Consider the following 19,461-nt stretch of genomic DNA (forward strand, 5'->3'; position numbering starts at 1 on the left):
CAAACGTGGTCTTTTGCCCTCGTACCTCGGTGGATTCTTTTTGCGTTACCTTTCAGTGCATACCGAATGCAACCTTTCTTTTTCCTCTCTCCCCTAAACTCTCCTTACTTCACATAATACTCATAATTACCTAAAGAACACGTAATCGTCCGTCGTGGTTTAAGCTCTTTCCCACGTTTCAGTGGCTTCCGGTTTGGGGTTGTGTTTTCGTAACGACAGATAACGTTGCAGTGAATACCTTTGCGCACAGGGATGGCTGCTTGCATCCAATTCTTTTCTGAAGATAAATTCCCCAGGGTAGACACACGGGCTTCATGGACATGAATTTCTCTGTGGCTCTTACTATGTGGTACTAAATTGCTCTCCCAGAAGGTGGACTTTATTTACAAAGTTTGCCAAGTCCGAGGATAGAGAGCGTGTTCACCTTCCGAGAAGGCGGGGAGGGGGCCACGTGCAGCCCCCCCGGGGTACGGCCAGGTCCGCACTCTCTGCCCTGACGGTGGGAGGAGGCTTTCCCTGCAGAGCACCCCCCGTTTGGTGTGTTCTGTCCCCGTGGAGAATATACCTCGATACTGAGGGACGAAGGAAGGCAGATAGCAAACGCATCTCCCGACGGTAGGCGCTGGGGGAAACCGGAAACGTCCTCCACGGCCGTGCTGGGAGACTGGTAACACAGCCACATCCGGAAGCACTGGGCAAAGATCTGCCTTGTCCCGAAGCCCCGCTCTGTGGGGCGCCATGCAGTGAGTGTGGGATATATGAGGTGAGAAAAAAAAAAGTTGCAAAAGAGGAAGTTTGGTACAATTCCATTTGGGTTTAAAAAAAAAAAAAATACGAGGCGCTATCCCTGTGTGTCCATGCCTAGGAAAATTCTGGAAGGATACGCCAAACTTAACTGAAGGCATTTCCAGGGTGTGAGGCTTAGGGGAAAGAAATAGGTAAAGTGGGGCGGGCGGGGGGGCCAGGGGGACTTGCTTTCTTTTTTTTTTACACCTTACCTACTTCCTTGTTTGAATCTTGTAGAATCCAAGGGTTTTACCTGCGTCATTAAAAGATATTTAGGAACCTGTTTAAAATGAAGCTGATGTGTTTTCTGAGAGCCCCAATATCATCTCAGGAGGTCCAGGCAGGGTCCCTGGGGGTTAGCAATGAGATGTCGCCGGATTTAGGATTTACTGTCCCGCAGCAAGTAAGGCCAAGGGGTCTGTGGGGTTGGGGTCGGGGTTGGGGTCGGGGTTGCTCCGAGGAGGTGCCCCAGTGGACACCCCGCTAAATGGCGATGCCAGAGCTAACCCCGACTTTTCCCCTTTAGGACCAGCTGTCCCTGTAAGTACAATTTTGTGGATACCAACAAGAAGATGACGCCCCGGCGTGATGTCCCCACTTACCCCAAGGTGAGAGGAGGTTCTGGCTCTGACGAGACCGCGGCTGTGCGTCCACGGCCAGGGCACCGGGCCCCGAGCCCTCAGCCACCCCGACTTGCTGGCCAGGCCCCCTCTGGCTGCGCCTTCGCAAACCCAGCTCCCAAGCGGCGCCGGGCTGTGGGACGCTCCTGCTGTCCTCGGGCAGGGTAGTGTTTTGTTTGCCGTGTGTCTGCCGCAGGAGCCCCGGGCCCGGCCTCCCGTGCCAGCAGGTGAGGGACAGCCCCCCCCCCCCCCCCGTCCGCCCGTCGCCGACGAGGTGAATGTGTCCGCACTCTCATGTTACTGCAAGGAGCTTTAATTTTTTAATTTATTTTTAATGTGTATTTATTTTTGAGAGCGGGAGAGACAGAGCACGAGCAGGGGAGGGGCAGAGAAAGAAGGAGGCACAGAATCTGAAGCAAGGTCCAGGCTCCGAGCTGTCGGCACAGAGCCCGACGCGGGGCTCGAACCTGGAACCGCGAGATGATGACCCGAGCCGAAGTCGGACGCTTAACTGACTGAGCCGCCCAGGGGCCCCTGGAGCTTTAATTTTTAACTAAATTACCTCAGATCTGCCTGGTTGGATCTCCCGTCCCCGAATAATACGTAGTGATTACGAGAAGTTTCGCTCTCTGGTCTCAGATCTCTCAGTTACAGGAACCCAGGCCCTGGTGACAGGAGCAGCGCCTTGGGAGTTGAGGGGGGTCTTCAAACACCACAGAGAAGGGTCCTGTGGCGTCAGTCGCCATCTCAACAGTACCTTCAGCTGAGTTGGCAAAACCCTGGCCCTGCTGACCACACGCTCTCGCGCTAAGATTCAGGCTTCCGCGTGCTGGCGCTGAGACCGGTGTCCCGGGTCCCCAGGGAGTCATGAGACCCAGCCGGTGCCCAAACTGAAAGGTGTCTTTCCTCTGTAGCAACTCCCTTTAAAAAAAAGAACAAACCAGGGGCGCCCGGGTGGCTCAGTCGGTTGAGCGTCCGACTTCCGCTCAGGTCATGTAGTCACAGTGCGTGGGTTCGAGCCCCGCGTCGGGCTCTGTGCTGACAGCTCGGAGCCTGGAGCCTTCTTCCGATTCTGTGTCTCCCTCTCTCTCTGCCCCACACCCCCCCACACACACTCTGTCTCTCTCTCTGTCAAAAATAAATAAACATTAAAAAAAAAAAAAAAAGACCTAGGGCAAGGTTATATCTAATCCCGGAACCCTGTCATCACGGGGTTCCTCCCTCTACGATCACAGCCTCAATCTCCTACGACAGTTTGACCCGAGCTCTGGTTTCCCCTCTGCCCACACCCCTCAGCGAGCTGTGCTGCATTAGCGTATGGCCAAAGCAGGGACAGGTTCCCTCAAAAAAGAAACTCCGAATAGCTTCTTAGCCAGGATTTGAATGTATGCCACGTTCCCTGGACTTCACTTTAGTGTATTTTTTTCAAGTCCGGTGTATTGAGAGGTAATTGACACGTAGTGAAGTTTCCCTCCTGTGGGTGCAGAGTACTGCGAATTTGGAAAACCTCAGGTGACCTCCAGCAGTACCAAGGGGCGGCATATCTCTGTCACCCCACGACCTTCCTCGTGCCCTCCCCCTGCCCCCGGCAGCCACTGATGGGGTTTCTGCCCCCGGAGGTTGGCGCTCCCCAGAATTCTGGTAGAATGTGGCCCTGGAGCCTGTGCACAGGTGTCCTTGAAAGGGGACAGGAGGAAGTGGAGGAAACATCCCCCAGCCCGCGTGCGGCCGGTGGCCTTTGTCTCAGCCCAGAGGCTGACGGTCCCTGTCCTTCCCAGTACCTGCTCTCTCCAGAGACCATCGAAGCGCTCCGGAAGCCCACCTTTGACGTCTGGCTCTGGGAGCCCAACGAGGTGAGTGAGGGGCCCCCGTGCCAGCGTCACAGGCACCCCAGATCTCTTCCTCCTCTCTGGTCTTTGTTTTTTAACTCGATTCTCCAGGTTTTACTCCAAACTGACTCTGGGCGGGCCCAGGAGGGCCCCAGAGACGGGACTCAGCGAGGGGGGTGTCGGAGCAGAGGCGTGGGCGGTCAAGGGCAGGAGGGCTGGGCCGTGGCGCCCCTGGCTCCCCACCCCCCAAGCACCCTCCTGGGCGGCTGCCGTGCCACCAAGGAGAAGCCCGGGAGGCGTCCCCCACAGCCAGCGGAGCGGGACGCAGGACGCGGAGTCCCTTTGCGCAGCGAGAAGGATCTTTACGTTGTCCGTTTTGCTGAGAAAACACGAAGGTGGAGACTTCCTGTTTGTTTGTTTAGTCTAATAATACCAGTTGTACCCCTCCCTTTGTGAACCCCAAGAAAACAAAAGCCGTTCATCGTGGACACCGGGCCCAGCAGCTCTACGGACAAATTGTCCGGCTTTCTGGCAACACAGACGTGTAGACAAGCTGCCCCCGGCAAGCCCACCGCCTGGACAGCAGGTCTGCTGACGCGGGAACTTTGCGGGGGCTTTGCGCCCTGAGCGGGCGCCGTCTGTGTCTCCAGGGCCTGGGCTCTCGTGCTGTCGTCCTTGCCGACACAGGAGAGGCCTCCGCCCCGCCGCGTGCTGACCCGGGTCCCAGGGGTCGTCCCATAGCCAACACTGAGCCAGACGACACGCGGCCACCGAGGAACATGCGGACTGGAGCGTGCGTTTGGAGGGGCAGGAGGCTGGCCTTGCCCGCGAGGTCGGTGCGTGACCGGCAGTGACCAGGAGGGTGGGAGGTGGCGTGGCCAGCAAACAGCAGTTGGGTCTTGAGGACGAGCGTCGGGACTAAGGTCTGAACGGGGGGCCCAGGCTGGGCCGGGCCCGCCGGATGGCGAGTGGACTCAGCGGGGTGGCTCCCCGTGCACAGATTCCCGCTTCCCGCGGGTGGGCAGGAGCCCTGCCAGAGCACTTCTAGAAGAGCCGACGCTCCCGGAAGTCATTCTGGCCCCGGCCCACCCGGAGCGAGAGCAAAGCCGGGGCCCCCGGTGGCAAAGCACCCACGTGGACAAGGGCACTCGCCGCCCGTCTCTTACGGAATCTCACCGAGCACAAGGCTCCCTGTGGACACGGAGGCCACGCCGCCTCACGGGGAGGTTGAAGGATTCACGCATCCACGATGGGAAGGCCGCCCGCCCGCCCTCCCACAGGCAGACCCGTCAGGGGCCCCGGGCCCCTGCCGCTCTCCAGTTTCCAAAACCCGGCGCCCTGGACATTATCCTATCTGCATCCATCCTGTCCCCTCCAGGAAGACCGGTGTGTGGTCAGCTTCCAGGACGTTCCAGGACGTTGCCGGCTCTCCCAGGACCGCGTAGCCGGGAAGATGGCTTTGGGGTGGCACGCCCTGTGTTAGCTCGGGCAGCCACGACTCAAACCACATCCTGGAGGCTGCAGGTCCGAGATCCAGGTGTGGGCAGGGCTGGTGTCTCCCACGTCCCCACGCGGTAGTCCCTCCTTGCATGTCTGTGTCCTGGCCTCCTCTCCTCACGGGGACACAGGTCCTGGTGGATCAGAGCCACCTCAGTGACCTCATTTAACCTGGATGACCTCTCTGAAGGCCTGCTCTCTGCACAGTCACGTAGGGGGTTAGAGCTTCCATTGACTGATTTGGGGGCCACGGTTCAGTCCACAACACGCCCGTTTGGGAGGAGGTGGTCACACCGTGACCACAGACAGCCGGGGAGCGTGGCCGTGCAGGCCCCAGGTGGCTGGCCGATGGCATGGCGGCAGGGCACAATGTCACGCCCCGGGCCGCCAGGCGATGCCTAGAGATCCCTGCTTTGCGCGTCGCCAGTCACCCTGGGAGACATGCCTCCCGGAAATCAGAGCCCGTTTTATCAGACTCCCACTTTGTAACAATCACTTAATCTCTCTTCCCTGGTTTAATGAGCTCCAGAGCTCTGAGCTGTATTTAAATAGATCGCCACAATAACAGCACATCCTCTTTGGGACTGAAAACAAATCTACTTCAACCTGAGATTTCTACAGAAGACAGCTCAGTGAAGTGAAGTGAATTCGGGGCAGGAAGCTCACCTTCCAGACCCTGTAATTAACGCATTAAAATGTGTGTGGGGTCCCAGCGGGCCCCCGAAGGGCAAAATGGAGCATGTGGGGGATGCAGGCCGTCAAGGCTCAGCCTCTGTGTCCGCACACGCACCTGCTCTGGGGTCTGCGTCCGGGGGATCTGTGCCCTGGCCAGTGATGCCCTCGGGAGACGGTTTCTCGTGTGCCGAAGTTCACCGCGTCGCCGCTGACACGATCATCTGGGGGCGCTCCCTCTCACCCCATCGCTGTCCTTCTAGGGGTCCTGAGACAACAGCCCCCCCCCCCCGGCCCCAGTCAACACGGCTCCTCCCTCCGGGCCTCCCGGGAGGGGAGAGCTCATCCTGTAGGGACAGGCCCTGGCCCTGCGCGCGTCCCCCAGGGCTCCGGAGGGGCCGTGCCGGGCTGGCTCGCTTGTGCCGCTGACCGCCTGCTTCCCCCGTGCCTCCAGATGCTGAGCTGCCTGGAACACATGTACCATGACCTGGGCCTGGTCCGAGACTTCTCCATCCACCCCGTCACGCTCAGGAGATGGCTGGTGAGTGCGGGCCCCTCACGTCCCTCTTGAACAGCACAGTGCCTTCCGGTTACTCGGGAACAGACCGGCCAGGCACCTTCCTGGACGGACGGAGGCGACGTTCCCGGGAGAGTTTTGTGAGAACAGGTGGCCAGTGTCCGTCTGTCTCCTGCCAGAATACTCAGTCCCCCTAAAGCCCTGCTCTGGCGGTGAGAGTGAGAACGAGGGAGGGGCCAGTGAAGCAGCCTGTGAGGGTGAGTGTGCAGGAGTGTGTGTGTGAGTGCGTGTGCAGAGAGCAGAGTGCGTGTACGTGTATGAGTGTGTGAATGTGTGTTTCACAATAGATTTTTTTTTAATAAAAGATTGCTCGGAACCAAGTGGGAAAAGCTCAAATGTCAAATATGAAAATATGAAAACGTGTGATGGCGACTGGGACCCAGAGCCCCTCCCGTAACCCCCAGCCCTTCCCCCGGCTTCACGTCCCCACGTGGCCCCTGAGAGCCCCTCTGGGGGCACCTCAAGTCCGTGAGCCCCGGTGGAAGCCTGTTCCCCACCTGCCCTCTGAGGCCACAGGGAGGCCAGTGGGCGTCCTCGGGCCCCCCGGGGCCACTCGTCCTTACCTCCAGCAAACACAGGAACACAGCCGGCCTCTGGGTCGGCCGAGGATTTCACAGAGCGCGTCCGAAACGCCAGCCAGCCGGCGAAACGGGAGGAAAGGTGTGCAGGGCGGGGAGGGCGGGCAGCTGCGTGCCAGCAGCCGGGGCCTCTGTCTCTCCAGCTCTGCGTGCACGACAACTACAGAAACAACCCTTTCCACAACTTCCGGCATTGCTTCTGCGTGACCCAGATGATGTACAGCATGATCTGGCTCTGCCGGCTGCAGGTGCGTCTCTGGGGGGCTCCACGGACGCCGCCCCCACCCGGGGCACGGGCTCCCCCACCCTCCCAGGGAAGCCACCTCGCCCCTTGCTGTCCTCAGGCGAGCCGGTGGCTCCGTGCTGCGAGCAGGGGCGGGGCACCGGGCAGGTGCGGGCCCCGCCCTCCCGACCCCGCCCCAGAGAGCAGGCCGGTCCTCCCCATAGGCCAGCTGCTAGGGGACTTCGTCCTACCCGCGTCCCGCCTCTCCCACCCCCTTCCAGCCCCCTCCTCACCCCCTCCCACCCTCTCTCTAATCCAGGAGAAATTTTCCCAAATGGATATCTTGATTCTAATGACGGCAGCCATCTGTCACGATTTGGATCACCCAGGGTACAACAACACGTACGTGCACGATTTTTCTCTCTCTCGTTTCTTCCTTCTCAAGGGCTCTCTGGTTGTCAGAGGTGACCTCTTCCGCTTCACGCACAGACCAGTTCTGAGGTGGGGCTGCGGCAAAGGCCTCACCAGCACCCCCAGCTCAGATGCTTAGGACACGGCTCCCACTTTGGGACTTTGTCCAGGGCCTCGGGCCCCCCCGGGGCAGACCCTTCCAGGTCGCCAAACCCCGAGGGGCCGCCGCCCGCCTTTGCGGTCCTGCTCCAGACCCTGCACGTCCCTCTGCACAGGCAGAGCCGTGGTGGTGCCCAAACTCCCCTCCGCCCGAAGCCGGGGGCAGTACCCGCACAGGATGCCCATTCTCCGGATCTCACTCCCCAGCCTGTGTCCAGCAGCAACAGGGCAGAGACTAGGACTGAGGGAGAGAAGGAGTGCAGGCCAGCAGGGGGCGGGGAGGCGCCGTGGGGGGCCAGGAGGACAGGCCAAGCTTGGCCGAATCGGTGATCCGCTCCCACCCCTGCGGTGGGGGGCAGAGGCACGGAGTCCACCCCGTGTAGCCATCAGGTCCGGGCCGCGTGGCACCCGTTCGCATCCCTAGTGAGGCACCTGTCCTTTCGGTCAGATGCGTCTGTGCGGTGACATCACATATGGCCGGGAACTCGCGGGCGGCTTTCATGGCCTCCGTCAGGACGGGAGTGGGTTCCACGGTGTAGACGTCCGTGTTCCTCAGAGGAGGCCGGCACCATGAGCGCCCATTCCCCCATTTCACACTCAAGATGATGTGCACAGCACAGGCCAGCAAAGGGGTCTTAACCACAGCCTCTGACCTCAGAACACATCTTGGTTCTTCTCCCGAACGTCTGCCTTTTGCATATGCCGATGTTTGCAAGGGGCCCGAACAGATTCCCTTCGGGGCGGCATGACTGGGAGAAGTCGAGGTGTGTTGGTGGTGTCTGCTCGGCGGGATTCTAAGACCTCGAGGGTGTCTCGTTAAAGGGGCGGCAGAGTCAGAGAGCCCAGGGGAGCAGGTCCCCGGCACCTGCAGGGCACGCCCGGCTTGCCTTCCAGCCTCTGCGGGCACCGCCGCGTCCGAGCACAGGTGCCCGAGGCTCCGTTTGCTCTCTCCTGCGATGCCAGGTACCAGATCAACGCCCGCACGGAGCTGGCCGTCCGTTACAATGACATCTCGCCCCTGGAGAACCACCACTGTGCCGTGGCCTTTCAGATCCTCGCCCAGCCCGAGTGCAACATCTTCACCAACGTGCAGCCGGACGGGTTCAAGCAGATCAGACAGGTGCGTGCAGGGGCCCTCTGACCGCAGAGTGGGAGGCGGTGAGCACGACCACGGAGTAGAGCCCCTCCCGCCAGCGGCCGAGGCCCCAGAAGCCCCTGGTCCCACCAGGGATCCTGGGGAACCCATCCCCCACTCCTCGCCCACCAAGGCCAGTGGCATTCCGGGGAGAGGCGCGCCCTCGGCATAAACACACGGGACCCCACCGACCTGCATTTCACATCCAGTGTTTCACCCGAAGCCTTTAAGATCCGTCCTCTCTCCAGCTTGCAGCCCGGGAGAGTGGGGGTTACAGAGGTGAGGGGCACCGTGGGAACGTGCGGGCCCTGGACAGATGCACCTGCTGAGTCCAACCTAGCCGACTGTTTCCCCTGCCCCCCAGCTGCCTCCCCCTGCCCCACCCTCACCCGGTCGGCCCCACCGCCCACTTCACATAAGAGACCCTGGGGAGGCCTCTGTCGCCCTCCTGTCCTGAGACAGACATCCACCTCGCTGGAGGTAATGCCCCCTCCCACGCAGGAGGTCCCACGCTGAGCACAGCTCTGTGCGCCACCCTCTGATGTTTTCAGGGGAGGGAAGATACCAGAATGATCTCTTGGAAGAGTGTATGGGTTGAATGGTAGCCAAAAAAACATTGTATGTTCACTTCCTAACCCCCAGAACCTTTTGTATGTGACTTTATTTGGAAAAGAGTCTTCGCAGTGGTGATTAAGTTAAGATCTCTGCGTGAGATTAGCTGGTGCTACCCAGGTGGGCCTAAAGCCAGTGACAGGTGTCCTTAGAAGAGACAGAGGAAGAGACAGATACATGGAAGGGAAATTGGCCTAAAGACGGAAGCAGAGGCCGGAGTGACCCGGGGCCACAGGAGCAGGAAAAGTCAGGAAGGACGTTTTCCCGGCGCCTTCAGACTTCTGGCCTCCGGACTGGGAGAGAATGCCCCGCTGTGGTTCTCTGTCACCTGGCACGCGGCACTCGTGTGGCAGCCCCAGGACACACGCACGGGGAGCCCCCCTCGCGGTGAGGCACCCTACTCTGCTGTCCCACGGATGACAGCCTCACCCACCGGGTGCCCGGGGCCTCGCTTCAAGGTGCACCTGTTAAAGACGCTGGGACCCGGCCGTCCCTCCTGGAGGTCTGACGGGCTGCACTTGATCAGAGAACACCGTCCCTCCATCTGCCGTGGAAGCTCAGAGCCGAGGCCAGTGCCGAAGGACAGTCCCCATCGAGTCGCCGATTTCCGGCCCAACCATGTCCCCCTCATCTATGGGCTTTCTGGCCTCTCTTCCGTGTTCTGGAGCCGCCGGCCGGGGACGCCGCGAGCTGTTGGGATGAGCCCTGACGTGTCTTCCTCTCCAGCGTGGGAAGGGGCGAGCCGTAGAGAGTCCCCGAGGGCTGCCGGTGAGGAGCTCCAGTGGGGAGCGACCTGGAGAAGCGAAGCAGCCGGGTCCCCTTGGTGTGTGCCCTGCCCTCCTACCCCGGGAACAGTCAGAGGAGCGTCCCCAAGCAGGGGACCCGCCTCCCTCACGCCGCCCGCCACGGGGACGCACGACGCTTGTCAAACGTCAGACATGAGACTTTCCTGACCGTGAAATCATCCGGCCCGATTTTTAATAATATTTTGTCATCCAGTACCTTGCTTACCAAGGTAGTAAGGTATTTGTCGTTAGAAGATCATCGCGTTCTCGCTTACGAATGTGTTAGTAGAACGACGCTGTCAAATGCAAGCGGGCTTTGACCACCCCCGCGCAGTGTGCGCCCAGAGTCACGTACAGATGAGACGCGACAGGGAAAGAGACTTCTGGAAGATCGGCGATTGACCTCCGGCAACGGGACGTGAAAGGAACGACCGTGGATCTGGATTCCTGAATTGAGGGGGAAGTATCCGTCCTCAGTCAAAACCGACCGTCATCACCGGGAAGCCCAGCGCCGAGCCGGCCATCTGCAAGCCGATGGGCCTGCCCCCTCGTGGACTCGGCCCTCGGGGCCCATTTGCAGCGCACGGGTGGGCTTGAACCCCCAGCCTCCACTCGCCAGCTGCGGCCCGGGAGGCTCCCCGGCCTCTCATCTTACAAATGAGGACGGTGTTGTGCAGACGCACACGTAGAGTTGGCCCCGGACCCGGGGAAGGGCCGTGTGCCCAGCCGGCGCTCGCTGGGTCCTTGCCGGGATTCCGCCCGGGGCTAACGCTTTGCTCTCACTTTCCAGGGGATGATCACTCTGATTCTAGCCACTGACATGGCAAGACACGCAGAAATTATGGATTCTTTCAAAGAAAAAATGGAGACTTTTGACTACAGCAACGAACAGCATGTGACCCTCGTAAGTAGATCGCTACACCCGTTTTGGGGGCCCTGGTGCACGCGTCCTACGCTCCGGCCCAGACTGGACACCGAGACCCCAAAACCCTGAACCTTGCCCTGCAGCGTCCAGCTCTCCCCGGGCAGCCCCCAGCGGGCCTGTCTTCCGGTCGAAGGCAGCTTTTGTGCCTCCTGTACCGCCTTTCGTGGGGGAAAGCAATCCGTCCTGCTCAGTCCCGAGAATAAAGTTGGCTCTCCCACGAAGGCGGTGCCCCAGAAAACACTCCAATTACCAGCTTCCGGGCGGGCACCCCAATTACCAGCTTCTGGACGCAGCACCCCTCCCGGCCCGGCCCTCCACGAGCAGGGCCAGCTGTGCCGAGAAGGGCAGGGAGCCTCACCGTGAGGAGGGCCCGCCTGGGTCTGCACCCCACCTGCCCTTCGTAAGAGAAACACGTGGAAACACCCTTCCCCGTCTTCGGAGAAAGGGGTTCTGCTGAGCCTTGTCTGGGCGTCAGGCCTGCTTTCCGGCCTTCTCTCTCTCTCTCTCTCTGGCTCTCTCTTTTTTAAAACCGATGGTCACTTTCTGTCCCTGGAAGCTGATGAACAAGGAAGCCCTCTGAGATCTGGCCGCCCGTCTGACGTCACGTCCCCAAAACTGATTCGTAGCTAATACACAGGGTGTGCAGGGAAGGACCTCACGTTCTGCAGAAGTTACACGGCAGGAGAAAATGTCCCCTGGGGCCAGGGCCTCCCGAGGCATCGCTTCTTGGGGACGGGGCGCAGAGAGATGCAGTCATGTGGGAGCCGTGTCCCTGCTCCCGAAAACCAGCGGGTGTGGGAGGGGCCGCCTGGCCCTACGGCAGGGTGAGGGCGGTGCGTCTGGAGACAGAGGGACGAGTAGACGTGCCCCCTTTGCCTCCGTTTTCCCTCTGAAACGTAAGGAAAGACCCTGGAGGGCAGAGGCCACACGTCTGCTGCCAGTGTTGAGACCGTGAGCCGCACAGAGTGACCATCATCCCTTTACTCCCTTCCTTCAACCGTCCAAGCAGGGGGGGGGTGGGGAAGAGGCCCCGGGTCCCCGGGGTTCCATCCACCCCCACACCGGGCGAGGGGTGGCGGCCCGCAGCACAGACCAGGGGATCGTGCCCTGGCCGGGGAGCCCCCAGATCTCCACTTGTTCGTGCACAAGGGCTGGGGGAGGTAGAGGGGAGGAGGCCCCCAGGAGGAGGCCTGAATGCTGACGAGCTCCACGCGGCCGGGCCTGGGGGCCTGGAAGCTTCCCGCCGCCTGGCAGCACCCAGCCTGTGCCCCGGGCCCAGCGTCGGACCGCTGCCCCGAGAGGCCTGCCGGGCAGAGCCCTGTGATGGCCTGTGTTCTGGAGTCACCTGAGCAGAGACAAGGAAGGCCGGGATCGACTCCCAGGGACTGACAAGGGGACAGGGACAGGGGCAGCCGAGTCAGCCCAGGTTCAGCTGAGGCCGTGCCAGGGTTTGAGCCGAGCAGAGCCTTGCCGAGTCGCCTTGCCCACTTGTGCCTGCCGGGAGGCCGGGGGGCGCCCGGGGCCCGCAGCCCCGAGCTGATGTGCCCGGGAGCACCGCCTGCTGAGTCAGCGTCACACCCTGAGCGCCGGCCCACACGTTGGCCCAGGACATCGGTGACTCCCGGGGACGGTCATGTGCCGGCCCCGAAGGCACCCGCCTTCGGGCACAGGGGCAAACACCCTGGCCCGACCGGTCTCCTGAAGTGCCCACTGGGCGTGCAAACCTCACCAGACTTGGAGGGCTGGTCTCCGGGGAGGACGAAGTCCAGACCCAAACAGCAGCAGGGGGACATGCTCTGGGCCCCGCTGATCCCCCCCTTGTCTTCCAGCTGAAGATGATTCTGATAAAATGCTGTGATATCTCCAACGAGGTGCGTCCGATGGCAGTTGCAGAACCTTGGGTGGACCGCTTGTTGGAAGAGTATTTCATGCAGGTGAGAGCGTCCCAGTGCCACCAAACCCCCTGCGGGGGCCCCATGTTGGAAAGGGGGATGGGCATGCCCGGGGGACGAGTGGACGGGAGCGGACGGTCTCCGGCCCCCAGAGAGCCTCACGGCAGGTGCACATCCGAGAGGAAAGACGGCCACAGCCTGCAAAGTAGCGTCGACAGCTGCCACCGGGGACCACGAAAGAGCAGTGAATGGGGGCGGCAGCGTCGGGCAAGTGGCCTGAAAAGGAAGAGGCAGAGGCAGGAGGGGAGGCTCCCCCGGGGCGGGCGACACCAAGCAGGTCGGCCTACGCTTTGAGGCCCGGGGAGGCCCTCAGACAGAAGACCAACCAGCCCACGCGGGAGGTGCCGGAAGGGCCAGTAAGGCGCTCGCAACGGCAGCGCGGTGGACCCCGGGTTCAGAGCCGAGAGCCGAGAGCCGCCCGGCAACTCACCCCCCACCCTCCACCCTGTCCCTCTACCCTATCGTCGCGGCGCGGCCCTGCCTGCCCAGCTCCCACCACCCGTCCTGGTGACTGTGAACGTCCCCACGACAGAGCGGGCTGGCTGGCGGTGGCACGTTAACCTGCCTTCTGCCCTCTAAGGCCGGTGACCCTCGGGGCCCCCCAGATTCTGCGCTTTCCAACGTTTCGGGCTGTTGCCTCCCTGCAGAGCGACCGCGAGAAGTCGGAAGGCCTTCCCGTGGCCCCTTTCATGGACCGGGACAAAGTGACCAAAGCCACGGCCCAAATTGGGTTCATCAAGTTTGTCCTGATCCCCATGTTTGAAACGGTGACCAAGGTGAGTGACCATCACCACATGCTGAATGACGTCGCGCTGAGAAGTACACACGTGCACACACGTGCACACACGCACCAGCGTGCTGTAGCTGCCTGCTCAGTGCCCCCCTCCAGCACGCCCAGAACACCCTCTCGTCCCCCCTGTCTTGTCCCTCCCGGTCTTCCGGCCTCCCTGCGCCCTGGGGCCCCCCTCTGCCCTCCACTCCCAGGGCACCTCTGCTGACCTGCCCCATCCACGGGCACACGGCCATCCCCAGGCAGATTTCAGCAAGGAGACTATCTCTGCCTCTCTCCCGAACCTTCCATGGCTCCCCACTGCCCACGATGCAGGGAAAACTGCCCGCCTCGTTACACACAGTCCCCCACCCTCCCTAGCACTCCGGTCGTGCAGGACGGCCCCCAGTTCCTGGTCCTCCCCTTTCTTCAGACCACCTCTGACTGTGTCCCCTCAGCTGGCCTTGGCCCCGTCCCACCCGCCAGCCTTCCAGAACCGCCTCAGCGCACCCTTCCCTAAACCCCATTCACTCCCGCTTCTCTGGGGCCTCGGCCTTCCTGCACATCCCTTCACGGACTTCTGGGCCTTCGCCACGGCCAGCGGGGACAGGGGCACAGCGCTGCCACATCGGGCCTGCCCCCCTCCGGCAGCAGGATCGGGATGTGACTGGGGAGGCACGGAAGGCATCCCGGGGCCCAGAGCTACGTGCGCAGGGTTCCGTGGGGCCAGGATGGCCCGCGTGAAGGCGGACGGCCAAGGCCCTGCCGCGGGAATGGCCTGTCTCCTCCGGCCACCACGGCTGTGCAGAGACCAGAGGCGAGGCTGGCGTGTGGAAGATGGACACTGGGGGACGGGCAGGTGGAGGGCAGGTCCGTGCGAAGGGACAGGGCAGAAACAGAGCAGGACCCGGAGGTGGGTGGGCAGGGGCAGGTGGGAGGGTCTCCAGGAGGGTCTGCAGGAGCCACTGACCGGGCGGCCTCAGAACCCGGGTCAGCGGGCGGGACCCCAGAGCTCCACAGGGTGCAGGGGACTGACTCACTGCCTGAGCCACTGAGCCACGCAGGACCCGACACCTGGCCTCCCGGACGCCGCGGCTGCGTGGAGAGACAGACTGAACGCATCTGCTTGTCCCTCCCAGCTCTTCCCTGTGGTCGAGGAACTCATGCTGCGGCCCCTTTGGGAATCCAGAGACCGTTACGAGGAACTGAAACAAAGAGATGACTCCGTGAAAGAGGTAAAGCGAGCCGGGCAGGAAACGCGGTCCTCCCCGGGGACGGGCCGAGCCGGGCACCCCTGCAGGGGCCGCTGTGGACTCATTTCCACCACCACCCCCCGAAGTCCAGACCCAGGCAAACCGGGGAGCCTCTACTCTCAGCGAAACCAAACGGCCCCCGATGGCCCGCGCCCCTCGGAGGGGCCACGTCGTCCCCAAAACCTGTGCTGTAATCGGGTGGGCCAGGGCGTCAAGGCATCTCAGACCCCCTCGGGGCCGCGCCCTGGCCCCTTGTGGGTCCCCGTCCTCCAGCCCTGGGGCTGGCCTTGCTCTGCGAGAGGGTGGTGGAAGGAGGCGCTCCCCACGGCACAAGAAAAGCATCCTGAGGGGCGCCTGGGTGGCGCAGTCGGTTAAGTGTCCGACTTCAGCCAGGTCACGATCTCGCGGTCTGGGAGTTCGAGCCCCGCGTCAGGCTCTGGGCTGATGGTTCAGAGCCTGGAGCCTGTTTCCGATTCTGTGTCTCCCTCTCTCTCTGCCCCTCACCCGTTCATGCTCTGTCTCTCTCTGTCCCAAAAATAAACAAACGTTGAAAAAAAAAAATTTAAAAAAAAAAAAAAAAAAAAAAAAGAAAAGCATCCTGGAGCTCTCACACACGGCGGCTCGGCCCCCTCGGGGTCGGGGAGACGGGGCCTGGCCCCAGGTCGCTGTCAGGACGGGACCGTTCGCAGGGAAGGTCCAGCTCACGTGGGCAGAACCGGCACAGACGCTTTCAGCAAAGCGTGCGAGTGGGCTGACCACCCCAGGGCCTCCGCGTGCTCACGTCTCTGCTTCGGGGACCCCCGCGGGCCTCCCCTGCGTGACGTCCAGCCACCAGGGTGTGCCTCCCCTCAGCCCCCCGCCGCCTCCTCTCCAGTGTCCCTGCTGCCTCTCGCTTTGTCCTGGTCTGGCCTCCACCAGCGTCACACACCCCGTCCCATGCCATCCCCCGCTCACTTCAGTCGGGGCTCCCTGGTCATGGCGTCCCCCCACCTCGCCACCGGGAACCCCCGAGCCCCACTGAGCGCTGAGCGGTTTCCCAGGCGCCCCGTGTTGCCCTCGCCACCCCCCGAACTGCTCTGTGTGTGACGCTGGGCACGTGTCAGTGCTCAGGAGGTGCCTACTGGTCGATGGGCATCCCACGACTGGCCTCTCTAGAGGGCTCCCTCCACTACAAGTTCCCCAAGAGGTCCTGAGACTCCAGAGGCTAAGAGCAAATGGTACAGAGAGCGATGTCAGAGCAGGTGTGCCCGGCAGGGCCCCGGCAGGATGGCTAAAGCACACCCTAGCCGTCGCTATGAAGGTCCCAGGCCCCGCTGCCAAGTGGGGGCCCCCGGGACCTCCAGGATGCTTCCCTACCCCCAGAAAGGACAGACCCCCCCCCCCCCCGCCAGAAGAGAAAGGGTGGACGGGCTCCGTGCTCCCTTCCGCCAGGCCACCGGGCTCGGCAGACACCGTGAGTGCATTGTCCAAGCTCCGGACGCTGGCCGAGAAGGGGAGGCCTCCCACAGCTAGGGAGGTGGCTCGCTCACAGAGCCGTGTCTACGACGTGCAGCTGCGTGTGTTTCGGCACACCGCGGCCGAGGACCTCTGCCTCAGTTACACACCTTGGCGTCTCAGTCAACAGGAAGCACTTTAGCAGACAGTCAGGTCCTCACGGTCTCCTGGGACCTGATCGTTGCCTTCTGTATACCTGTCCCGGTTACAGAGGGAGACGGAGAGCTTGACGGCGGGGGGCACTGACACGTCGCCGTCGTCGAGAGAGAAAAGCAGAGATGTGAGAAACAGAGAAGAGGGTGCTATTCTGAACTGACGTCTCGATGCACATGGTAACTCAGAGCCTAAAACGGGGTGGCACTGAAAATCTCTGGGAGGGGGGAAGGAAAGAGAGTGAGGGCAGAAATCTGAAAGACAGATGGGTTTTTTCAAGTTTTTGGAACGTTTTTTATTTATTTTGAAAGTGAGAGAGGGCGTGCGCACAAGCAGGGGTGGGGCAGAGAGAGAGGGAGACAGAGACTCCCAAACAGGCTCAACGCTGCCAGCACGGAGCCCGATGCAGGGCTCAAACTCACGAACCGTGAGATCACGACCTGAGCCGAAATCAAGAGTCGGACGCTTAACCGACTGAGCCACCCGGGCGCCCCTGAAAGACGGATGGTTTTTCAGTAAAGTGAGACTTTTATTCCTGGCCTATAATTCTTAGAATTAGGCTCTGAAAGAAGGGGGGGGGGGGTCACGCTTGGGTTGATAGCCAAAGATCAGTAATTAGCCTATGTGCCGCTTATAAGGAAAAGCACGTTTTAAAATCTTTCCAAACATAAAGCATTTGCGTCTGTCGCCGTGAGCGTTTTCCTGTGCCCCTGACGCAAGCTGTTCGTTTAGTCCGTGTCAAAGGGAAACCAAGCTCATTCGGCCTCTGCGTGGTAAGGTCGTGGCACACGCACGTCTGAAGGACCCCTGGATAGATTCTCGGGACAAAGCTTTCCAGGGCACGGGGTGTGGGAACCTGCGTCTTGTTTGGTGCAGAGGGGCAGTGGCCAGCTCTGGCATCCGAGAAACTGAGCGCAGCCAAGTACAAGCTGAGAGACCCACACAGGCGTCTCAGCCTCTCTGAGCCTCAGAGCCCTCATCTCCGGCCTCGAGATAATCACACCATTATTACCCCTTCCATGAGCAACACGCCGGTCCATCAGAAGCGCTCGGGAAACACTGGCTCGGCGTGTTTCGGTCACACCCTATTTTTTAGTGGTTCAGGAGAAGGATCAAAATCGTTTCATTTGGCCTAAATGTGCTCAGCCGTGTGTCCAGTCCTTAAACATCCCACGCGTCCTCCCGTGACGATGTTGATTGTGCCCGAACGTTTTCAGCCCCCACGAAAACAAACCAGTAGGTCTTTTCCCTCTTCCGAGCAGACGGAGCCTGGAGGAGGCAGGACGATGCGGGCCGTGGTTCTGGACCAGGCTGGCCGAGCCTCGCGAGCCGTCCGCGCGGGGGAGAAGTTCATTCCGAGCGCCTGACTCCACGAGACCACGTTTTCTAAGAACTGTTTTGTTCACTGATACAAAAAAAAAAAAAGGAAAACGGAATTCATGATGCTGTACAGAATTTTTATTTTTAAACTGTCTTTTAAATAATATATTCTTATACAGAAACGGGTACTGTACTTTTTCTTTGTAGTGTTGTGTATCCGGGGGCTGCGTCTGGCAGTCCCCAGAGCCCCCGAGCTCTCACGGGGGGACAGGAACTGTGCTTTGCTCGCAGATGTGTCTGCGCGGTGTGATGTGACGCTCCCTCCCGTGTAAATTCAGAATTAAATGCCAGGCAGTGCCCAGAGCACAAGGACGTGCGCGTGTCCTGTTTGTGAGCAGCGAGGGGGCGTTGGTGGCTGCGTGTGGGGAGGTGGGAACGTGCCACTTCAGTCAGCAGACTGTGCACAGCACGTCTCAGGGGAGGACAGCTGTCCTTTCTTCCTGCCTTTGCTTTTGGGACCAGCACTGGGGACAATCTGGGGGGCCCCGTGCCCACAAAGGGAGACCCGACCCCGGCTGGCGGGCGGTCACGCACTCCCTCGGCCCCGCTGCGTGCGTTTAGACCCCGTGACGCTTCCCAGGGCCACTGGCTCCTTCCCTGCACCCCCTCGGGACAGAAGAGGCTCCTCTCGGATGAACTGACCTGTCAGGCCGCCCGCCTAATCTGAGCTCTGCGGACATTTCACCCGCTGCCGCGGAGTCTCCTCGGAGCACGCCTTGGTGAATTCCAGAATATTGCTTTCCACCTCTGAATAATTCATCTGTGGGCTGTGACATTTTCCATCACTTCTCGAATCCAGTTCCGCATGAACGGCGACCCCGGTTCTATTGATCTTCGCGGTTCTGTTTTTCATGTTAGTCCCGCTAAAGCCCGCGCACATGGCCACGACACGCGCAAACCCAGCAGGTGTCCCCGATGCAGGTCTCCCCCATGCCTGCGTGGCGCCCTGCACTGAAGTCCGTGACCCGCTCCCCCCAGTGAGCCAGCCTCTGACAAGTGCCCCCCGCCTGCCCGCCCGTGAGCCCGGCTTCTGGCCAGTTCCCTCCACGCTCCCACCCCCGTGAGCCAGCCTCTACCCAGTTCCTTCACCTGCTCCCCCAGCGGGGCAGCCTTCTGGCCACCTGCTAACTTGTGCTCCACACCCACTTGCCACACTCTGCCCCCTTGTCAAAGTTTACACAGCGACCTCTGAGTTCAACACTTGGGCACACACACACACACACACACACACACAGATCCACACGCGTCTGCATGAGCATACCCATGCCGACATACACAGAAGCACATCCACACACACTCACACTTGCATGAACAGGTGCACAGGGCTGCACACGTGTGCTTGCCCACCGGGTTGTACGTAGACACGTGCCAATGCATGCACACGCACGCAAATACACAACATGCTCACGTGCACGTATCCACATAATCACACGGACGGCTGCAGACACACACACGTATACACACTCCTGCACACTTTGCATCACGGGGTTGCGGTCCCACCAAGTCCTGGAACGAGGAAATCCACAACTAGGAGGGGCCTGTAAGGAGAGGACGTCGGTGACAGTCCCCCTCCTTGTGGGACAGCCTGGGTTCCTAGCGGAAAGCTTAGACACAGGGACTAGAGCATCAGCATCAGCGTGAAGGAGAAAAC

At 61.1% G+C, this 19,461-nt stretch overlaps 1 protein-coding gene across 1 annotated transcript in view; it reads left to right on the forward strand.

The window, feature by feature from the left end:
* The window catches only part of PDE9A (phosphodiesterase 9A), a 59,610-nt gene extending 41,488 nt beyond the window's left edge, over positions 1-18,122 (forward strand). The window contains exons 6-17 of the mRNA XM_030329482.1: positions 1,313-1,394; positions 3,185-3,259; positions 5,859-5,945; positions 6,703-6,807; positions 7,102-7,184; positions 8,316-8,472; positions 10,675-10,788; positions 12,639-12,743; positions 13,409-13,537; positions 14,670-14,765; positions 16,489-16,609; positions 17,693-18,122. Coding sequence (XP_030185342.1) covers positions 1,313-1,394; positions 3,185-3,259; positions 5,859-5,945; positions 6,703-6,807; positions 7,102-7,184; positions 8,316-8,472; positions 10,675-10,788; positions 12,639-12,743; positions 13,409-13,537; positions 14,670-14,765; positions 16,489-16,593 — 1,138 coding nt within the window. The 3' untranslated portion in view covers positions 16,594-16,609; positions 17,693-18,122. The remainder of the gene's footprint in view (positions 1-1,312; positions 1,395-3,184; positions 3,260-5,858; positions 5,946-6,702; positions 6,808-7,101; positions 7,185-8,315; positions 8,473-10,674; positions 10,789-12,638; positions 12,744-13,408; positions 13,538-14,669; positions 14,766-16,488; positions 16,610-17,692) is intronic.
* The last annotated feature ends 1,339 nt before the right edge of the window (positions 18,123-19,461 follow it).

The sequence above is a fragment of the Lynx canadensis genome, chromosome C2, assembly GCF_007474595.2.
Source record: "Lynx canadensis isolate LIC74 chromosome C2, mLynCan4.pri.v2, whole genome shotgun sequence".
NCBI lineage: Eukaryota > Metazoa > Chordata > Mammalia > Carnivora > Felidae > Lynx > Lynx canadensis.